General features: G+C 47.4%; 3 protein-coding genes across 5 annotated transcripts; 2 read left to right on the plus strand and 1 right to left on the minus strand.

The window, feature by feature from the left end:
- The first annotated feature begins 246 nt into the window (after positions 1-246).
- Positions 247-2,855, plus strand: LOC109759905 (uncharacterized). The gene is made up of 5 exons (XM_020318737.4): positions 247-714; positions 929-1,038; positions 1,114-1,473; positions 1,587-2,136; positions 2,414-2,855. Exons 1-4 carry the CDS (start codon positions 486-488, stop codon positions 2,127-2,129), a joined length of 1,242 nt encoding a protein of 413 aa, XP_020174326.1. The 5' UTR covers positions 247-485; the 3' UTR covers positions 2,130-2,136; positions 2,414-2,855.
- Positions 2,856-2,986: 131 nt separating this feature from the next.
- On the minus strand, positions 2,987-4,453 carry LOC109759907 (uncharacterized). The gene is made up of 3 exons (XM_020318742.4): positions 4,034-4,453; positions 3,848-3,937; positions 2,987-3,309 (listed from the first exon to the last, which is right to left on the minus strand). Exons 1-3 carry the CDS (start codon positions 4,292-4,294, stop codon positions 3,232-3,234), a joined length of 429 nt encoding a protein of 142 aa, XP_020174331.1. The 5' UTR covers positions 4,295-4,453; the 3' UTR covers positions 2,987-3,231.
- Positions 4,454-4,511: 58 nt separating this feature from the next.
- On the plus strand, positions 4,512-9,229 carry LOC109759906 (uncharacterized). Of its 3 annotated transcripts, none has more exons than XM_020318738.4 (8): positions 4,512-4,852; positions 6,810-6,962; positions 7,051-7,157; positions 7,290-7,330; positions 7,712-7,883; positions 7,998-8,142; positions 8,232-8,347; positions 8,440-9,229. In XM_020318738.4, the coding sequence occupies exons 2-8, from the start codon at positions 6,893-6,895 to the stop codon at positions 8,587-8,589; spliced, it is 801 nt and encodes a 266-aa protein (XP_020174327.1). In that variant the 5' UTR covers positions 4,512-4,852; positions 6,810-6,892; the 3' UTR covers positions 8,590-9,229. The 3 variants fall into 3 exon arrangements, with proteins under 3 accessions (XP_020174327.1, XP_020174330.1, XP_020174329.1); XM_020318741.4 differs by having other exon boundaries at positions 4,524-4,852; positions 7,715-7,883; XM_020318740.4 differs by lacking the exon at positions 4,512-4,852 and adding an exon at positions 5,573-5,681.
- Positions 9,230-17,271: the final 8,042 nt, after the last annotated feature.

Raw genomic sequence — 17,271 nt, forward strand, 5'->3', positions numbered from 1 at the left:
GATTTCAATATGAACTACATACAGATGTACATAGACGTATTTTAGAGTGTAGATTCACTCATTTTGCTCCGTATGTATTTAGGAACCGGAGGGAGTATACGGGACAAAAGATGATGATTTTTAGATGCCAGTAAGAACAGCTCTGGCATGAAAGCAAACTAAATGATAGAACAAGTTGTGAGACGAGCAAAAGTCAAAACAGCCGGCCTATGCTGTCACCCTTCCCAATTCCCATCCACCATTCCTAATACCCACCCACCGGTGTAAACAAGGCCTGATGATTTTACTACTGCCCTCCAGTTTTGATTGTGCTACTACCTGCCCTGTTCACGTCACCGGTGCGGCCACGGCGAGCGCCACCGCCAGCCTTCCGGTTGATCCCGGACGCAACGCAGCCTCAGCAGTCCCCCTCCAGCTCTGATGATCTCTACCAACACTGACTAGTAACCTCAGTGCCAGAGAGACCTGTGGCAGATGCGCTCGCCATGGGCAAGAAAGCCGGTGACGCTGAGCAGGCTGGACGCCTCCCTGAGACGTCAACCAGCAACGGCGCCGCGGTTCGTCGATGCACCGCTCAAGTGGGCGCGGCTCTCAGCGCTAAGTGCGTCGTCGCGTTGATCCTCGGTGCCGTCGTCTTCCTCTCGGCCTTCTTCATGCTCCTTCAATTCCGATCACCGGGGAACAGCGTGCCTGATGCCCCCGGCACACTCATCGGTAAGGACGGCTTCTTTAGCACCAGGTTTCAGCCATGATCAGCTATCTCCAGCCATGTGTGCCTTCCAAAGCTCCATGTCTTCGATAGGAACTATGCCATGAATCTAGATAGTAAAATACGAAAACCTCCTTCTCAGTAATAAACCATAGTCAACAATCAGCTACAGCAGTCAGCAGTTACCATGTTTTGACGACAAAACATTCACTTCTCCAGATGAAATTCAGGCTGGTTTCATCTTGTTGAAGCCACTTGCGCAACTCGCTCCACATGCCGCGGAGCTACAACAAGAGATAAACCGTCAAATTGGAGTCCCCAACACTACGGTATGCTACCACTACCAGCCCCAATTCAAGCCACTCGAGAAGACATGCTGAATACTGACCGAGACAATTCTGCAGGTTTCCGTCTCTATGCAGGCATTATTCTTGAGCTTCACTGTTGTAGAATTTGATGTTCTTCCTGACCCAATAAACACCTCCATAAGTGCGCGATCCATGCACGCATTGAGGAAAAACTTGATCCAGCTTACACTTCAGCAGCTGAATTTATCGCTGACACCATCGGTCTTCGGATATCCATTGTGCGTACAGATGCTGGGGTTCCCAGGAGGGATCACAATAGAATTAGAACCCCTACAGGATGATTCCATTCTACAAGTTGCACAGCCTATTTTCAATGTCACGCTTGACATGAGCATTCGCCAATTGAGGGGACTGATTGAGGAAATGAAGGAGGATCTTGGGCATTTACTGGATGAGGTACCATATGAGCTCCCCCCCTTTCTACATCTCATATGGGTTTTTTCTTCTTCTGATTAACATCTTTCCTAGAAGATCTTGACATAAAGTGACAACATGCTATCTACATGCAGGACATATACATAGATCTGACAAATAAGAATGGCTCAACGATTGCCCCACCAGTTATAGTCCAAGTTTCCCTCTCCCCAGATGACCGCGGCGTTTATGAAGAAATGGGGAGGCTGAAACAGCTGGCTGAAATCATCACAGAATCAAGTTCAATGAACCTTGGCCTAGACCCATCGGTTTTTGGTAGAATCAAGGATCTCAAGTTGGCTCCACGTCTGCAAGCCCTCGTTCCATCATTTGCTCCTAGCTCATCTCCAACGCAAATGTCATTCACTTCCATGCCTCCATATTCACAGCCAATGCCATCCCCTTCCATGCCTCCATATTCACAGCCAAGTAGAACCAATCTTTGTGCACATTGTTCATGCCCTGCTTGGATGAAACTAAATGCAACCAATCCACATCGCGTGTTAATGCAACTTCCTCCAATGACAATCTCTCTTCAATTACCAACACAGCGTCATAGCGGGAATGGACCTGGGCACAAGCAAAGTGGCAATGCAATGGCCGCACCAACCTCCATTGCGCCATCATCCCAACCGTAGTAATAAGGTAAAAATAATATGCTTTTGGATTCATCGATGCAGTTATTAAATCGTTTGATATATTTAGAAGAATAATATGTATCTGATAATAATAAAATGATTGGAATACGCCAATGCGTTCATCTCTTACTTTAACACTGTTAGTTATAAAATAAAGAATGCATTTACCTAACCTTTTAAAACATTTTTAAAAAGAGGCTGCATGATATGAACAAAGGAATTTGGATACATTCATGAAGGTATACTGGTCTGATTTTTTTTTTTGTATGTTGAATTTTCTTCAGGTACTTGTACAGTCGAGCAAGATTCAAGTTCCAATTGGAATTCTACAAAAGCAGGCCTCTCAGCCTCAGGCAGATCAGAATTTGCATGTTAAGACTATTTTGCAGCTTATATTACAGTGCAACACTTCGATAACATATCGCGAGTTGCACCAAGGTTGGGAATTTGGGATGTAGCAACTCTATGCTTAAACTAACGTCCTATTTTGTAAGAAATCTAGGCGAAGTTTAATTACAGACCTATACTCACATGAAACCCGGACAAATCCCAAGGTCCATGTATAGTAGAATTAGCAAGTTACAGCTACAAAAGTGGCTAGCCACCATATGTTCCTAAAGACATGTTCTTGGTTGTTTATCTGTTCAGATAACCATTTTTTCCCCAGGCAGGTCATGCATTTGCATACGCCAGACATTGCTCTTATCTCCAAGAGCCCCTTGGATATTGATTTACTGGCCTGAATCTTGCTTATGAGTCAGATGTTCTGTAAATGCTCCTTGCATAAAGTTTTTCACTTGTTAACAAGAGAAAACTCAGTATTGTAAGTTTTGCAACTGTATGTCTAAGATGTCACACACACAGAAAAAAACATATTATATCTTTCTCGTGTTTTGGATGTTTCTCTCTATGAAATAGATATTATGAAGACACGCGTAAACCAAACTAAATGTACAAAAAAAAGTTAAGCAATTGAAAATCATGGTTTACAACTTACAACCAAGGACAATAACAGCAATCATCATACCACCTATTGCCACTCTTACAGCTGCAGCTCTAAATGCAAAGCTGACGATTGAACTTTCGAAGTACAATTATATCCTTACTGATCAAACACGCTGGATACTTTCTTTTGTATGAGCTCCACAGTTAGTCGGGGAGACAGCCTCGGAAGTATTTCCTGTAATACGAGTAGTCACATTTACATCAGTTAATGTCATTCCAAACAATGAAGCCTAGAATAATAAAACACCGAGGGGGTAACTCTCACAAATAATGCATCATCACAATGATTGAAATATCTATCAGATACCAATAAGGAATGGTCTTTAGGCGAGCTGGAAAGCAAGAGAGAATTCCTTGTCTTCACCACCGGATCATCTTTAAAAAAATTGCTGATTTGTCCGGAGTGATCTTATTATAAGCGCGTGCAGGTCAAGGCACAAATGCGTGGTAAACCTCTATCAAGTTTGTGCTACCCAAACATACCGTGATATGTTAATAATTCTTCATCGAACAACGAAGCTATGATTTTATTATTTGTGGTGATTATACCGACTACAGTGAACCAGCGAAGCATAACCTCTGCCTGCTTTCGTTTATCGAATTGTGGCACATGTTGAATACTGGTATCATAATTTGGCTCTGTGCAAGCTTACTTACATTGCGTAGCTGAAAACATGGCGAAAAGGGTAAATCACGAGCGGATCAATGGGTACCTCGGTGCCGTCGGCGAGCACCTTGGCCAGCACCGGGATCTCGTACTGGTACAGCCGCTCCCACTCCGGGTTCGTCGTGATGTCCCTCTCCTGATCGAATTAGTCCAGCACCCAAAGTAAGCATCATCCATCTCAGCACGATAAAGAGGAAGGCGCGTTAGCTACGAACTGGTCGGGGCCACTTGCCTGGAGCTCGAGGGAGGCGAGGGAGTAGGGGGTGCCGGCGAGCAGCACGGCGGCGTGGAGCTTCTCCTTGAGGCCGTCGCAGAGGCAGCACCCGGGCTTGGTGTAGAGCACCAGCCTCCGCGGCGCCGCGGGCGAACTCGACGCCTCCCCCGCCGCCGCCGCGCAGAGGAGGCGGGACGCGGCGGCGGCAGGGCGGGCGCGCGGCGCCGCGATGCGGACGGCCGCGGCGCGCGGGAGCAGCGCGGATAGCGCCGCCGCCATGCCGGTTAATCGTTGGCCGGTGAGGTGGGTGTGTGCTCGGTGGTTCGGTCCGTCGCTGACTGACGACGACGAGGAGGAGGGGGCGCGGATGAGGCGCACGTACGGGCCGCGGCCGCAAGTGACCGGTTAATGGCCCACGCGCCGAACGAGCGCTGCGCCAGATGACCATGATGATGGGCCAGAGGCCTTATCGAGCGGCTTTTGCAACGGGCCAGAAGCGTCGCTGGTCCAGACGACGCCGTAGCCACGACTTTTTCTGCTAAAAAAACAACAACTTCCTCTTCCGCTCGCCGCCGCGGTTCCCCTCCGCGCGCCGCCGGTACGACCGCCGCTGCGGCGCCCCACCTCCCTGTCGCGTCGCGTTCATCTCTCCTCATCCGCCTAGGTTACTCCTCGGTCGAGCGGCCCCGCCCCCACGTCGCTCCCTCAACTGCTTCCCTCTCCCATCTGCTGGTTTCCCGGCATGCCTTAGCGCCACTCACTGGCCGCCGCCGTCACTGCGGCGTCACGGGTGCAGATTTGGTTGCAATCTACCTATGCTTTCTGATATTTGATCTGGTAAGTTTCTGCTCGCGTTTCCTTGACTTGTACACACATGGATGAAATGGAACTAGGAATAGTGTGGGGGTGGCTCCGATGCTGGGCTTTGGCAGCATGCTAATTTAGTCGATGTGGTGAATGGATTATGTTCCCTGGTTAGCTTTACTTTCTCTCTGTATGCACGCAAATTTAGGTTGATAGGATGGCGTCAGGATGGGTGCAGTGCAGTGAAGAGCACGCTGTCTGCATTTCTTGGGTGGTATACATGCTCTTCTTTCCGATGATAATCAAAATTACCGTCCTGTTCTTTTATAGTACTAGAACGCAAGAACATTAGAACGCGTTAGTTGGTAACTTGGTATACAAATTCCAATTGGAACCGAGGACTTAAGACGGATCAGCTGGCTTGTAGTTCCCAATTACCGCCCTGTTCTTTTATGGTAGAACCCGAGAACTATAGAATGCTTTAATTGTTATATGGAGTTCAAATAGGAGCTGAGGGCTTAAAGGTGGTTTGTATTTCCAATTTTTTATACTATGTTGTTTGTATAGAATCTGAGGCTCATACTTAGCAACCAGCTGATGGTGCTATTGTTGTAAGGATAATAATTTGATATTATTTCCACTGAGTAGTCGGAGTGACAGTGTGGAGGAGATTAGGTGCTCCCTCATGAAGGATCTCATAGAAGATAGGATTGACCTTTTGTGGTGTTTAGGGTGCTTCCCTCTGGCCACATCTGTTGATTTCCCGGCATGCTGTAGCGCCACTGCTGGCCGCCGCCGTCACTGCGGCGTCACGGGTGCAGATTTGCTTGCAATCTACCTATGTTTTCTGATATTTGATCTGGTGAGTTTCTGCTCGTGTTTTCTTGACTTGTACACACATGGATGAAATGGAACTAGGAATAGTGTGGAGGTGGCTCCGATGCTGGGCTTTGGCAGCATGCTAATTTAGTCGATGTGGTGGATGGATTATGTTCCCTGGTTAGCTTTACTTTCTCTCTGTATGCACGCAAGTTTAGGTTGATAGGATGGCTTCAGGATGGATTATGTTCCCTGGTTAGCTTTACTTTCTCTCTGTCTGCATTTCTTGGGTGTTATACATGCTCTTCTTTCGGATGATAATCAAAGTTACCGTCCTGTTCTTTTATAGTAGAACGCAAGAACTTTAGAATGCGTTAGTTGGTAACTTGGTATACAAATTCCAATCAGAGATGAGGACTTGAGACGGATCAGCTGCCTTGTAGTTCCCAATTACCGTCCTGTTCTTTTATGGTAGAACCTGAGAACTATAGAATGCTTTAGACCTTTAGTTGTTATATGGAGTTCAAATAGGAACTGAGGTCTTAAAGGTGGTTTGTAGTTCCCAATTTTTCTACTACGTTGTTTGTATAGAATATGAGGCTCATACTTAGCAACCAGCTGATGGTGCTTATTGTTGTAAGGATAATAATTTGATACTATTATTTCCACTGAGTAGTCGGAGTGAGAGTGTGGAGGAGATTAGGCTGCTCCCTCATGAAGGATCATTTAGAAGATAGGATTGACCTTTTGTGGTTATTAAGCAGTTTGTGATAAATATAATTTTAGAATTTTGACCTCAATATTACAAGCATTGGACCCAATTATTGTTGTGGTAAATCTATGGTTGTTTTGTAATTTAGCGGTCTACTGTTCTGAAGAGAAAAAATTTAATATTGAAGGGCATAATGGTGTAGTGCTCAGCCTAAAAAAATGAAGTAGGGCATTATCATCAGTTGCCAGATAATTTATATTATTGTCCACATAGTTAGAAACCTAATTATGTCTAAAGCTAGATAGCTCAGTATTTGCCCCAGTGAAAACCAGGAGCTCCCCATCTGGTGCCCCACGAGCGGTCATTGCTCCACTATTGCTTGCTTCTCCTCTAGTGTGACCTTTTTTGTTATGGGTTAGTTTAGCAAATTTCTCTAATTCAATCTCCCATGTTTCAAAGGATTTCCAACAGAATAGAACTGCCTGAGAAGTGCCAGCAGAAAAATAAAAAGTGAAGTATCATCACGTGGTCGTAAGAGAGCCATGAAAGATACATTGACAGAACAGCCTGAGAAGAAGCTTACTCACAGAATTCGTCAAAAAAGAGCAAAAGGTATCTGGCTAAATAGCAACGACACCCAGATAACAAAGCATCAATTTTACATGATATGAGCTTTTATCTCTTTTTCTGGCCTTTGTAGTTTCAGAAGTCAAAACTTTACTGGAAAAACCTGATCATGAGATAGATCGCATGAAGCTAAGTGTGATGCATATCAGGTTGTTACATGAGGCCAGAGAGCGTATTAAGGTGAGCTGGGTTGAGACACAGCTGGTGGTTCTATTTATGAAACATTATTGTGCTGTTGAGACACAGCTGGTGGTTCTATTTATGAAACATTATTGTGCTGTTGTTTCATGATTTTGTTTTGGCTTTTCCTAGAGTAAAACAATTCCATCAGGACCATCATCGTTTAATCAAAGGTGTGCTCTCTTTTTTCACTTCAAATATCCATGCATAGATATTTGCTCTATCTCGTGTATAACTGCCATTTCTTATTTTCTACCCAGATATTTTTACCTGAAGTGTAGTAAAAATAACCAGTCATTATAATGCTACAGGCTGATTTGCAAGCTTTTTATTTCACCATGGAGATACTTCCCTGTTTCAAATACTTAGTGTCAAAAGCGCTCTTATATTATGGGACGGAGGGAGTAGATTATTTGAACTAGGCATTGCTGCGGCAGCTGTTTATTCTAGCATCTAAATTTGTCTTCTTATATTTGATGGGCTGATATACTCTTTCAATCACAGTTTGTACTGACATTTCCTATGTCATGTTCTTTGTCGATGTCTTTTCACAGCAGCTCCCAGTTTGGAGATACCAACAGTTTTGATCCTTTTGAAGAGAACTATGACAATGGCAGAAGAGAGAACCACATGGTAGAAAATGCAACCAAACTGAATTACCATTCCTACATGAACAAACAAACACGGGCCAAATGGTCGAAATCTGACACTGACTTATTTTACCAGGTATTTAGATATCAACTACTCAGGCAACTACTTTCATGTTGAATATACCTTTTTTCTTGTTGACGTTCTGTCTTGCCTATTGGAAACTTAACCTTTTTATCTGTTCTGGTTCAGGGTCTTCACCAATTTGGTAGTGATTTTGCAATGATACAGCAGTTATTCCCTGATAAGTCCCGTGATCAGGTGCGGCAGAAGTTTAAAACCGAGGAGAAAAAGCATCCAATGCAAGTCCACGATGCTATACTTCATCGCTCAAGAGGTTAGCAATTCCTTTATAAGTGGTCCAGCCAGTATTTCTGATTTGTGATTTTTCTCAACTTAATGCTTCTGTTTTACAACTGTATGCAGATAATTTGTATTTAAAGCAAGTAATCAAACAGCTCAACATTGAAGATCTGCAGAGGGACATCAACAGTACACATAAACAAGTGGTTGCATCAATTGAAGGAGACACTGGAAATGAGGTTCTTTCCTTTCTGAAACTAACACAAAAACGCAGTGTTTAATACTGAATTTATTCCATTGACATTCTTTCTCTATTTTTTTTTGTTTAAAGCATGCGTTGCAGGATTTCATGGAGGAAGAGAATGATTCAAATTGGTCAGCTAAAGAGCTGAGCGCGCGCCAATCTGAGGTCAGAGAGGTGGAGCATGTTGCTGGGAATGCTGATGATGGCCTGGATCTGGATGTTTTTGATTGGTACTAGGACGATAATCATGATGAAAATCAGGCAAAGACAATACGGGGTCTCTTTATTCTGCGAATGTGCTAATGACATGCCCTGTCCCAGTTATGTTTGCTCACGGGATTACCGAGTTACGGATGCAAATAGTACAGTTGTTAGGCCGAATACAAGCTTATTTTGCTTTTGCCTTTACAACGTACTGAACAGAGCGTCAGGGTAGCGTAGCAACACCATATTCGCTCTGTAGTAGCCACAGGAACAGGCTGCCAGCCATATTTTGCAGTCTGAAGGTGCTAAATTTGGAATCTATTGGTAGCATATCAGCCATCAAATATGTGAGGTTTTGCAGAACACATCTGTATGTGAGGCATATATACAGATACTTTACTTGTCTGCAGAGTATCTCATGCAGCCTGGGAGTTCTACTGCTACCGAGGTCATCAGGTGTAGCCTTCTGCTCTGGCATCACAATGTTGCAGCTGATACCGAAATGCGCGGAAAAGGATTGTTGCAGGATGTCATGTAGTTACACGAAGTATAATCAACCTGTCAACTCCGCGTGTTGACAGTACTTGAGTACTAGTAGTGTATGTGTAAACATCTTGTATTCTGAGTGTGTTGTAAAGTACAGCTGAAAATACACATTTTGTCGCGGCATAAATTTGGAGTACTGCGTATCCCTTAACGAAGAACTCTACTATGGATAGGCAAGAGAGTGGTTGCCAGAAGAAATACCATAATCCATTAAAATGAAGGGCAAGACGTCTGCTAACAGAGACCGGACGCAGACCAGGTCGTCCATATTCAGTATGCGTGCTCCATGTCTGAAACATTAAAATCTTGATGTGGAAAAGAGAATATACTGTGCGATGACGCGTTTTTCTGCGAAAACAGATAAATTACTGTAAAGAGATGCTACGTAAGTGATATAGACGTGTCCTCTTTATTTTTTTCTGTAATGTTTTCTCTAATCCTCCTGTGATGCTAACAGAGCATCCACGCGTCATGCATAACAGTCTGTCATGCAATGTCTACCGATTCTGAAACACTGGTGGTGAGAACGACTGATGTTGACTGAGAAATGCACTCCTCAGCACCACACTTTGATTGTGAGATAAAGGAAAGGGATCGGCGATGAAAGCTACTGAAAGGCCAACGTTATTGTGCACCTATAATCTACCGTCTATGGTTGCTGGGTTTGCTGGCTAAGGGCACGTACAATGATGGCATATGGATACATATGCCTCATGACAAAAAGTAATTTGAGGTATTTATATTTATTTTTTCTCTTCAATGCAAGCTACCACTAGTGGGCCTTATTAAGAAATAGAAAGTAAAACTCTAGTACACATGCATCTCTACTTTTTACTTCAATCTTTTCAGCTTTTGTCACCAGACCACACTTTTTCTCTTCAAGCACCCGCCTCCTGGAGAGGATCCCGCTTCTCTATCCGAACCTACTTTACGTCATATCCGATCCTACATGGCATGCGAGGCATCACCTTGAGGCTATGCATTGTACATGCCCTAATGGCCATGGCATGATGGCATTGTGGGGCTCCTTTGTCTTATGCAGAAAATCGGCCTATTCTTGACGACAACTTGCAGATGAAAACCAACACCGATTTTATTGTCATCAGAAATTCAGAAGATGTACAGAGGGTAGTGATGTTCGCCGTTCACGAATCCTCGACTATGGTGCACTATGTGTTTTGGCGATTATGGTGCACTATGGTGCCCGTGCTAGGAATTTAACTATGTGTTTTGGCGATTCAGTTAGAGCAACAGATGCAGATCTTACTTTCACTATCTCTCTTTGAGGTTACAGAATATATGCCTGCACCTGTCCATCGGCTGTTAAGCACTAGTAACAACTTCCTCTGAGGAAGTGCGACATATATATATGGTGGCTCCAGTGCTCGAACAAAGATGCAGGCAATGCACCAATTTTTTTTACTTGCGAAGAGGCCCCTTTTTACTGGAATCTTTTGGTGCTACACTGAGGTCTCCTAAAGTGTTTGATTTGTGCTAATTTTTTCAACTCTGAAATGAATCCGTGAGAAGATAGCCACCAACCAGTGAGTGTCGGCGTTCTGGAAACGGGGGTCCCCAGACTTGCCTGCCTGCGGTCCACGGCGTGGCTATGCTAGCGGGCATGTACGGCCCATCTTCATCAACAAGGCATTTAAGACCCTCGCGAGGGGTCAAGCCTCGCGAGGCGGACGACGCAAGACCTCCTCGGGAGCGGCCTCTCCAGGCTGTCTCGCGAGGAGTGGAGATATCAAGGCAGGGCAAACCTCGCGAGGCTCTCGTGACGTGAGCCATGACGATCAAGATCAGGCGGGCGTCAGGCAGGCGCCAGCGCCCTTGTTTCCTCTTTGGTGCTAAGGAGGCCAGCGCAGGCGCGAAGTACCGAGGCATCAGGCAAAGGTTTCCGTATCAGTGCAACAAGACCAAGACCAGCCGGACGGCAGGACGGAGGTCACCGTGGAGCCCGAAACGGCGTCACCACTAGAGCTTTCCGCAGGCGAAGACCGCTTTTGTCAGGATAAGCTGTACTAGCTGTCCCCTTTCGAATTGGCCATTGTTGGCTCCCTTCCCGCTATATTTGGGAAGAGGACCAGGGCCTATATAAGTAGAACTAGCCACCACCAAAGGGAGCAGCTTGATCTCATCTGATCAAGAGCCAATCCTTAGCCACACACCGAACACAAGAACACCCCAACCTCAGGAGGCTGTTCTTCCTCTTGTACTGTTCATCATCAACCCAAGAGGCAATCCACCACCACCACACTGGAGTAGGGTATTACACCACAACGGTGGCCCGAACCAGTATAAATCTTGTGTCTTTGCGTTGAGAGTTCGTCGGGTTCATCCGCGAGATCTTAGCGAGCTAGGGCGTAGATCGGTAGGTAGGAAATCTCCGCGCGCACCCCAGTGTTCGAACCTTGAGGGTTTTGCCGGAACCCGTGATCCGACATTTGGCGCGCCAGGTAGGGGTGCGCCGGAGCCTCTTCCCCGCCAGTCGACCCACCGACGCTCTGCGGCTCCGATGTCCGGTGACCCGAGGGCCGATTCCGACCGCTGGGCAGCCTGGCCAGCCCGGGCGGCGCCATCGGCCCATGAAGACCTCAACCCCGTGCTCCAGGCGGCCCGAGCGCCGTCTAACGCCGCAGGGCGCGGGCGGCGTGGCGGGGCGGCGTCCACCCTCACTCCACGACAAGCGCGAGCCGCTGCAAGGGCTGCAAGCCACGCCGCGGCAACGGCGCCGCACACATGGCGGGAGCAGGCGAACATGCGGGCCGCGCTCACGATGGCGCGAGAGTTGCTGCGGTGCCGGCTGATGGAGAGCGGCCGGGATGCCCTGCTGGAACGCGTCGCCGAGCTGCTGGATGCGGCGGCGTCAGGAGCGCCGCCCTTCTGTTATCTGCTTCCCTCTCAGGCCGCTACGGGATCTCACAGCGGGCCTCGCCGCAACCACGCGCCCTCAGGTGTGCCTGGGGGCTTCGTCAACACCAGCACGGCCGGGGGCTCCACCGCCCCCGTGCCGCCCGCGACAAGCATGGGCACGAGCGTCGCCTTCCATGGTCCCAGTGAGATGCCGCGCTACCATCCACAGGACGCCGCGCTAGGCCGGACAACATGGAGTGTGGGGCACTACGGCGAGGTGTTTGGGGTAACGGCCCCGGAAGCCTACGTGCCCCGCATGATGGACCAGGAGTACGCGCCGGAGGACGACCCTGGCTCGTTCCTCGGAGAAGATTGGGATGAAGGGACGCAAGAAGTTGAAGCCTTCCAGGAACCGACGGAGAACCGCGAGCATCGCACCAACAACAACTACAGGATACCGCTAATCTCTCAGGAGCAGGCTTACGCTAACCATGGGCTGCAAGTGAATCAGGTCACAGCATCGGTCGACGACCCCGGCACAGCAGCATCCCTTCCGCCGGGGGAAGCACGCTGGGGGCCGCACGGAGGGAGCCGGGAGCGAGGCCCCTCCCCACGTCGCGCGAAGCCAGGCAACGCCCGGAGGTAGGCCCTCTGCCAGGGAGGTGCCGGCGAGCCTTCCCCCGGCAGAGGACCCGTGGTCGCCGAGGGCACCGCTGGCGTCCCCTTTCCCCCCTTTGTGCCGTCCAGGTTGCCGGTCGGCTCAAAGGTGGTCGAGGGTGGCGCAAGGCGGGGCCCTCATCTGGCGATATGAAGCAAGGCCGGTTCCTGTGAAGAAGGCCCAGTGCCTGTGAAGCTCGCCTCCCGTGACACTCTCACGTAATAATGAGTGGGGTTGTACACGTCCCAGAGTCTCAGGGGTGCCGGCCTCAGGCCCTGGGGCTCCCTCCCACGCCTAGTGGCAGCACTTAGCTCCGCGCTGGTGAGAAGACTCTAAGACCAGAAGACTAGACTAGGCACCGGCCGCTGCCATTTGCTTTGGATCTCTTCTTCTGTAGCCTTGCTTTCTGGATTTGGATTTAAGTTGAAGTCGAATTTTCGTTGATGCGCGCTGGGGGTGCCTTTTCTCGTTCTGATCGATTTCTCGCCATCTGGTTCTCGCCTTATTTTGGACCCACGCGTGCACGCTAATGCCGCGGCTGGAGCACACCTCTCACGAGGCCCCCTCGGGAGGATTGACGGGCTCTACAGGAGTCCCGAAGGCTCATGACCTCACGACTCGGTTCGTGACCTGCTCCGATTAAGGTAAACCACGATGGGAACTTGCTGCCAGCTCTACGGTTTCGCGAAGGCACACGCTTAGTTGACATAAGAAAATAAAGGCCGCGTTTTGTTCACACGAGGGGTAACCCCTCTCAAAATGCTCTCACAATCTTCAAGGGCCACGCTCGAGTCTTTGCGTACAGGATAAAACGGCAAGAGAACATGGGATCAGGCGGATATGTCGCTCGCTACATCGCCCTCGGACACGTCACTCGCGTCGTCATCGTCTTCGCCGGCACCGTCGCCGCCTTCGGCAACACCTCCATCACCGTCGTCGACCACATCGCCCTCGTCTGCGACGACCACCACCGCGTCGTCATCAGAAGCGAAGGCTCTGACCAGCGCGTCCACGTTGTCCTCCACCCACCGCGCCAGGTCGCCCCGGACGGCCTGTGGTACGGGGGCAATGGCGGCGTCGAAGTTGAAGTCGGGGAAGGTGTTCCGGAGATGGCTGAAGACGCGGGAGAATGCGCGCCCGAGCAGGCCCCGGCTCCTCTCCACCACAAGCTGGCGAGCCCTGTCAGACCGAGCTTCCAGGCGCGTCACCACGTCGGTGAAGAAGGTCAGGTGACTGGCGTAGTCATTTGAGTGGGGCTGCGGCGCATTCTCATCGCAGATGTGGCCCAAGGCGGTATTAGCCATGTTCCTGTTGGGGAACGTAGTAATTTCAAAAAAATTCCTACGCACACGCAAGATCATGGTGATGCATAGCAACGAGAGGGGAGAGTGTTGTCCACGTAGCCTCGTAGACCGATAGCGGAAGTGTTATCACAACGCGGTTGATGTAGTCGTACGTCTTCACGATCCGACCGATCAAGTACCGAACGCACGGCACCTCCGAGTTCTACACACGTTCAGCTCGATGACGTCCCTCGAACTCCGATCCAGCCGAGTGTTGAGGGAGAGTTTCGTCAGCACGATGGCGTGGTGACGATAATGATGTTCCACCGACGCAGGGCTTCGCCTAAGCTCCGCAACGGTATTATCGAGGTGTAATATGGTGGAGGGGGGCACCGCACACGGCTAAGAGATCTCAAGGATCAATTGTTGTCCCTCTGGGGTGCCCCCCTGCCCCCGTATATAAAGGAGCAAGGGAGGAGGAGGCCGGCCCTAGGAAGGGGCGCACCAAGTGTGGAGTCCTACTAGGACTCCCTAGTCCTAGTAGGATTCCACCTCCCATATGGAATAGGAAAAAAGGAAGGGAAAAAGAGAAGGAAGGAAGGGGGCGCCCCCTTCCCTAGTCCAATTCGGACCAGACCAAGGGGAGGGGTGCGGCCACCCTTGAGGCCCTTTTTCTTCTTTCCCGTATGGCCCAATAAGGCCCAATACGTATTCCCGTAACTCTCCGGTACTCCGAAAAATACCCGAATCACTCGGAACCTTTCCGAAGTCCGAATATAGTCATCCAATATATCGATCTTTACGTCTCGGCCATTTCGAGACTCCTCGTCATGTCCCCGATTTCATCTGGGACTCCGAACTCCTTCGGTACATCAAAACTCAATAAAACTGTCATCGTAACGTTAAGCGTGCGGACCCTGCGGGTTCGAGAACTATGTAGACATGACCGAGACACGTCTCCGGTCAATAACCAATAGCGGGGCCTGGATGCCCATATTGGCTCCCACATATTCTACGAAGATCTTTATCGCTCAGACCGCATAACAACATACGTTGTTCCCTTTGTCACCGGTATGTTACTTGCCCGAGATTTGATCGTCGGTATCTCGATACCTAGTTCAATCTCGTTACCAGCAAGTCTCTTTACTCGTTCCGTAACACATCATCCCGCAACTAACTCATTAGTCACAATGCTTGCAAGGCTTATAGTGATGTGCATTACCGAGTGGGCCCAGAGATACCTCTCTGACAATTGGAGTGACAAATCCTAATCTCGAAATACGCCAACCCAACAAGTACCTTTGGAGACACCTGTAGAGCATCTTTATAATCACCCATTTAGGTTGTGATGTTTGGTAGCACACAAAGTGTTCCTCCGGTAAACGGGAGTTGCATAATCTCATAGTCATAGGAACATGTATAAGTCATGAAGAAAGCAATAGCAACATACTAAACGATCGGGTGCTAAGCTAACGGAATGGGTCAAGTCAATCACGTCATTCTCCTAATGAGGCGATCCCGTTAATCAAATGACAACTCATGTCTATGGCTAGGAAACATAACCATCTTTGATTAACGAGCTAGTCAAGTAGAGGGATACTAGTGACACTCTATTTGTCTATGTATTCACACATGTATTATGTTTCCGGTTAATACAATTCTAGCATGAATAATAAACATTTATCATGATATAAGGAAATAAATAATAACTTTATTATTGCCTCTAGGGCATATTTCCTTCAGTCTCCCACTTGCACTAGAGTCAATAATCTAGTTCACATCGCCATGTGATTTAACATGAATAGTTCACATCACCATGTGATTAACACCCATAGTTCACATCGTTATGTGACCATCACCCAAAGGGTTTACTAGAGTCAGTAATCTAGTTCATATCGCTATGTGATTAACACCCAAAGAGTACTAAGGTGTGATCATGTTTTGCTTGTGAGATAATTTTAGTCAACGGGTCTGTCAGATTCAGATCCGTAAGTATTTTTGCAAATTTCTATGTCTACAATGCTCTTCATGGAGCTACTCTAGCTAATTTCTCCCACTTTCAATATGTATCTAGACCGAGACTTAGAGTCATCTAGATTAGTGTCAAAACTTGCATCGACGTAACCTTTTACGACGAGCCTTTTGTCACTTCCATAATCGAGAAACATATCCTTATTCCAGTAAGGATAATTTTGACCGCTGTCCAGTGATCTACTCCTAGATCACTATTGTACTCCCTTGCCAAAATCAGTGTAGGGTATACAATAGATCTGGTACACAGCATGGCATACTTTATAGAACCTATGGCCGAGGCATAGGGAATGACTTTCATTCTTTTTCTATCTTCTGCCGTGGCCGGGTTTTGAGTCTTACTCAATTTCACACCTTGTAACACAGGCAAGAAACTCTTTCTTTGACTGTTCTATTTTGAACCACTTCAAAATCTTGTTAAGGTATGTACTCATTGAAAAAAAAAACTTATCAAGCGTCTTGATCTATCTTTATAGATCTTGATACACAATATGTAAGCAGCTTCACCGAGGTCTTTCTTTGAAAAACTCCTTTATGCTTTGCAGAATAATTCTACATTATTTTCCGATCAACAATATGTCACTTACATATACTTATCAGAAATGTTGTAGTGCTCCCACTCACTTTCTTGTAAATACAGGCTTCACCGCAAGTCTGTATAAAACTATATCCTTTGATCAACTTATCAAAGCGTATATTCCTACTTCGAGATGCTTGCACCAGTCCATAGATGGATCGCTGGAGCTCGCATATTTTGTTAGCACCTTTAGGATTGACAAACCTTCTGGTTGCATCATATACAACTCTTCTTTAATAAATCCATTAAGGAATGTAGTTTTGTTTATCCATTTGCCAGATTTCATAAAATGCGGCAATTACTAACATGATTCAGACAGAGTTAAGCATAGATACGAGTGAGAAACTTTCATCATAGTCAACATCTTGAACTTGTCGAAAACCTTTTTGCGACAATTCTAGCTTTGTAGATAGTGACACTACTATCAGCATCCGTCTTCCTCTTGAAGATCCATTTAATCTCAATGGCTCGCCGATCATTGGGCAAGTCAATCAAAGTCCATACTTTGTTCTTCATACATGGATCTCATCTCAGATTTCATGGCCTCAAGCCATTTTGCGGAATCTGGGCTCACCATCGCTTCTTCATAGTTCGTAGGTTCGTCACGGTCTAGTAACATAACTTCCAGAACAGGATTACCGTACCACTCTGGTGCGGATCTTACTCTGGTTGATCTACGAGGTTCAGTAATTACTTGATCTGAAGTTTCATGATCATCATCATTAACTTCCTCACTAATTGGTGTAGGTGTCTCAGAAACTGGT

This window comes from Aegilops tauschii, chromosome 6, assembly GCF_002575655.3.
Source record: "Aegilops tauschii subsp. strangulata cultivar AL8/78 chromosome 6, Aet v6.0, whole genome shotgun sequence".
NCBI lineage: Eukaryota > Viridiplantae > Streptophyta > Magnoliopsida > Poales > Poaceae > Aegilops > Aegilops tauschii.

Coding starts and splice junctions, on each gene's coding strand:
- LOC109759905 (XM_020318737.4), top strand. CDS start 486: ATGGGCAAGAAAGCCGGTGACGCTGAGCAGGCTGGACGCCTCCCTGAG. Junction 715..928: donor TGCCCCCGGCACACTCATCG/GTAAGGACGGCT, acceptor TCACTTCTCCAG/ATGAAATTCAGGCTGGTTTC. Junction 1,474..1,586: donor TTGGGCATTTACTGGATGAG/GTACCATATGAG, acceptor ATCTACATGCAG/GACATATACATAGATCTGAC.
- LOC109759907 (XM_020318742.4), bottom strand. CDS start 4,294: ATGGCGGCGGCGCTATCCGCGCTGCTCCCGCGCGCCGCGGCCGTCCGC. Junction 3,938..4,033: donor TCGCCTCCCTCGAGCTCCAG/GCAAGTGGCCCC, acceptor TAATTCGATCAG/GAGAGGGACATCACGACGAA. Junction 3,310..3,847: donor TGCTCGCCGACGGCACCGAG/GTACCCATTGAT, acceptor CTCGTATTACAG/GAAATACTTCCGAGGCTGTC.
- LOC109759906 (XM_020318738.4), top strand. CDS start 6,893: ATGAAAGATACATTGACAGAACAGCCTGAGAAGAAGCTTACTCACAGA. Junction 6,963..7,050: donor TCGTCAAAAAAGAGCAAAAG/GTATCTGGCTAA, acceptor TGGCCTTTGTAG/TTTCAGAAGTCAAAACTTTA. Junction 8,143..8,231: donor TATACTTCATCGCTCAAGAG/GTTAGCAATTCC, acceptor AACTGTATGCAG/ATAATTTGTATTTAAAGCAA.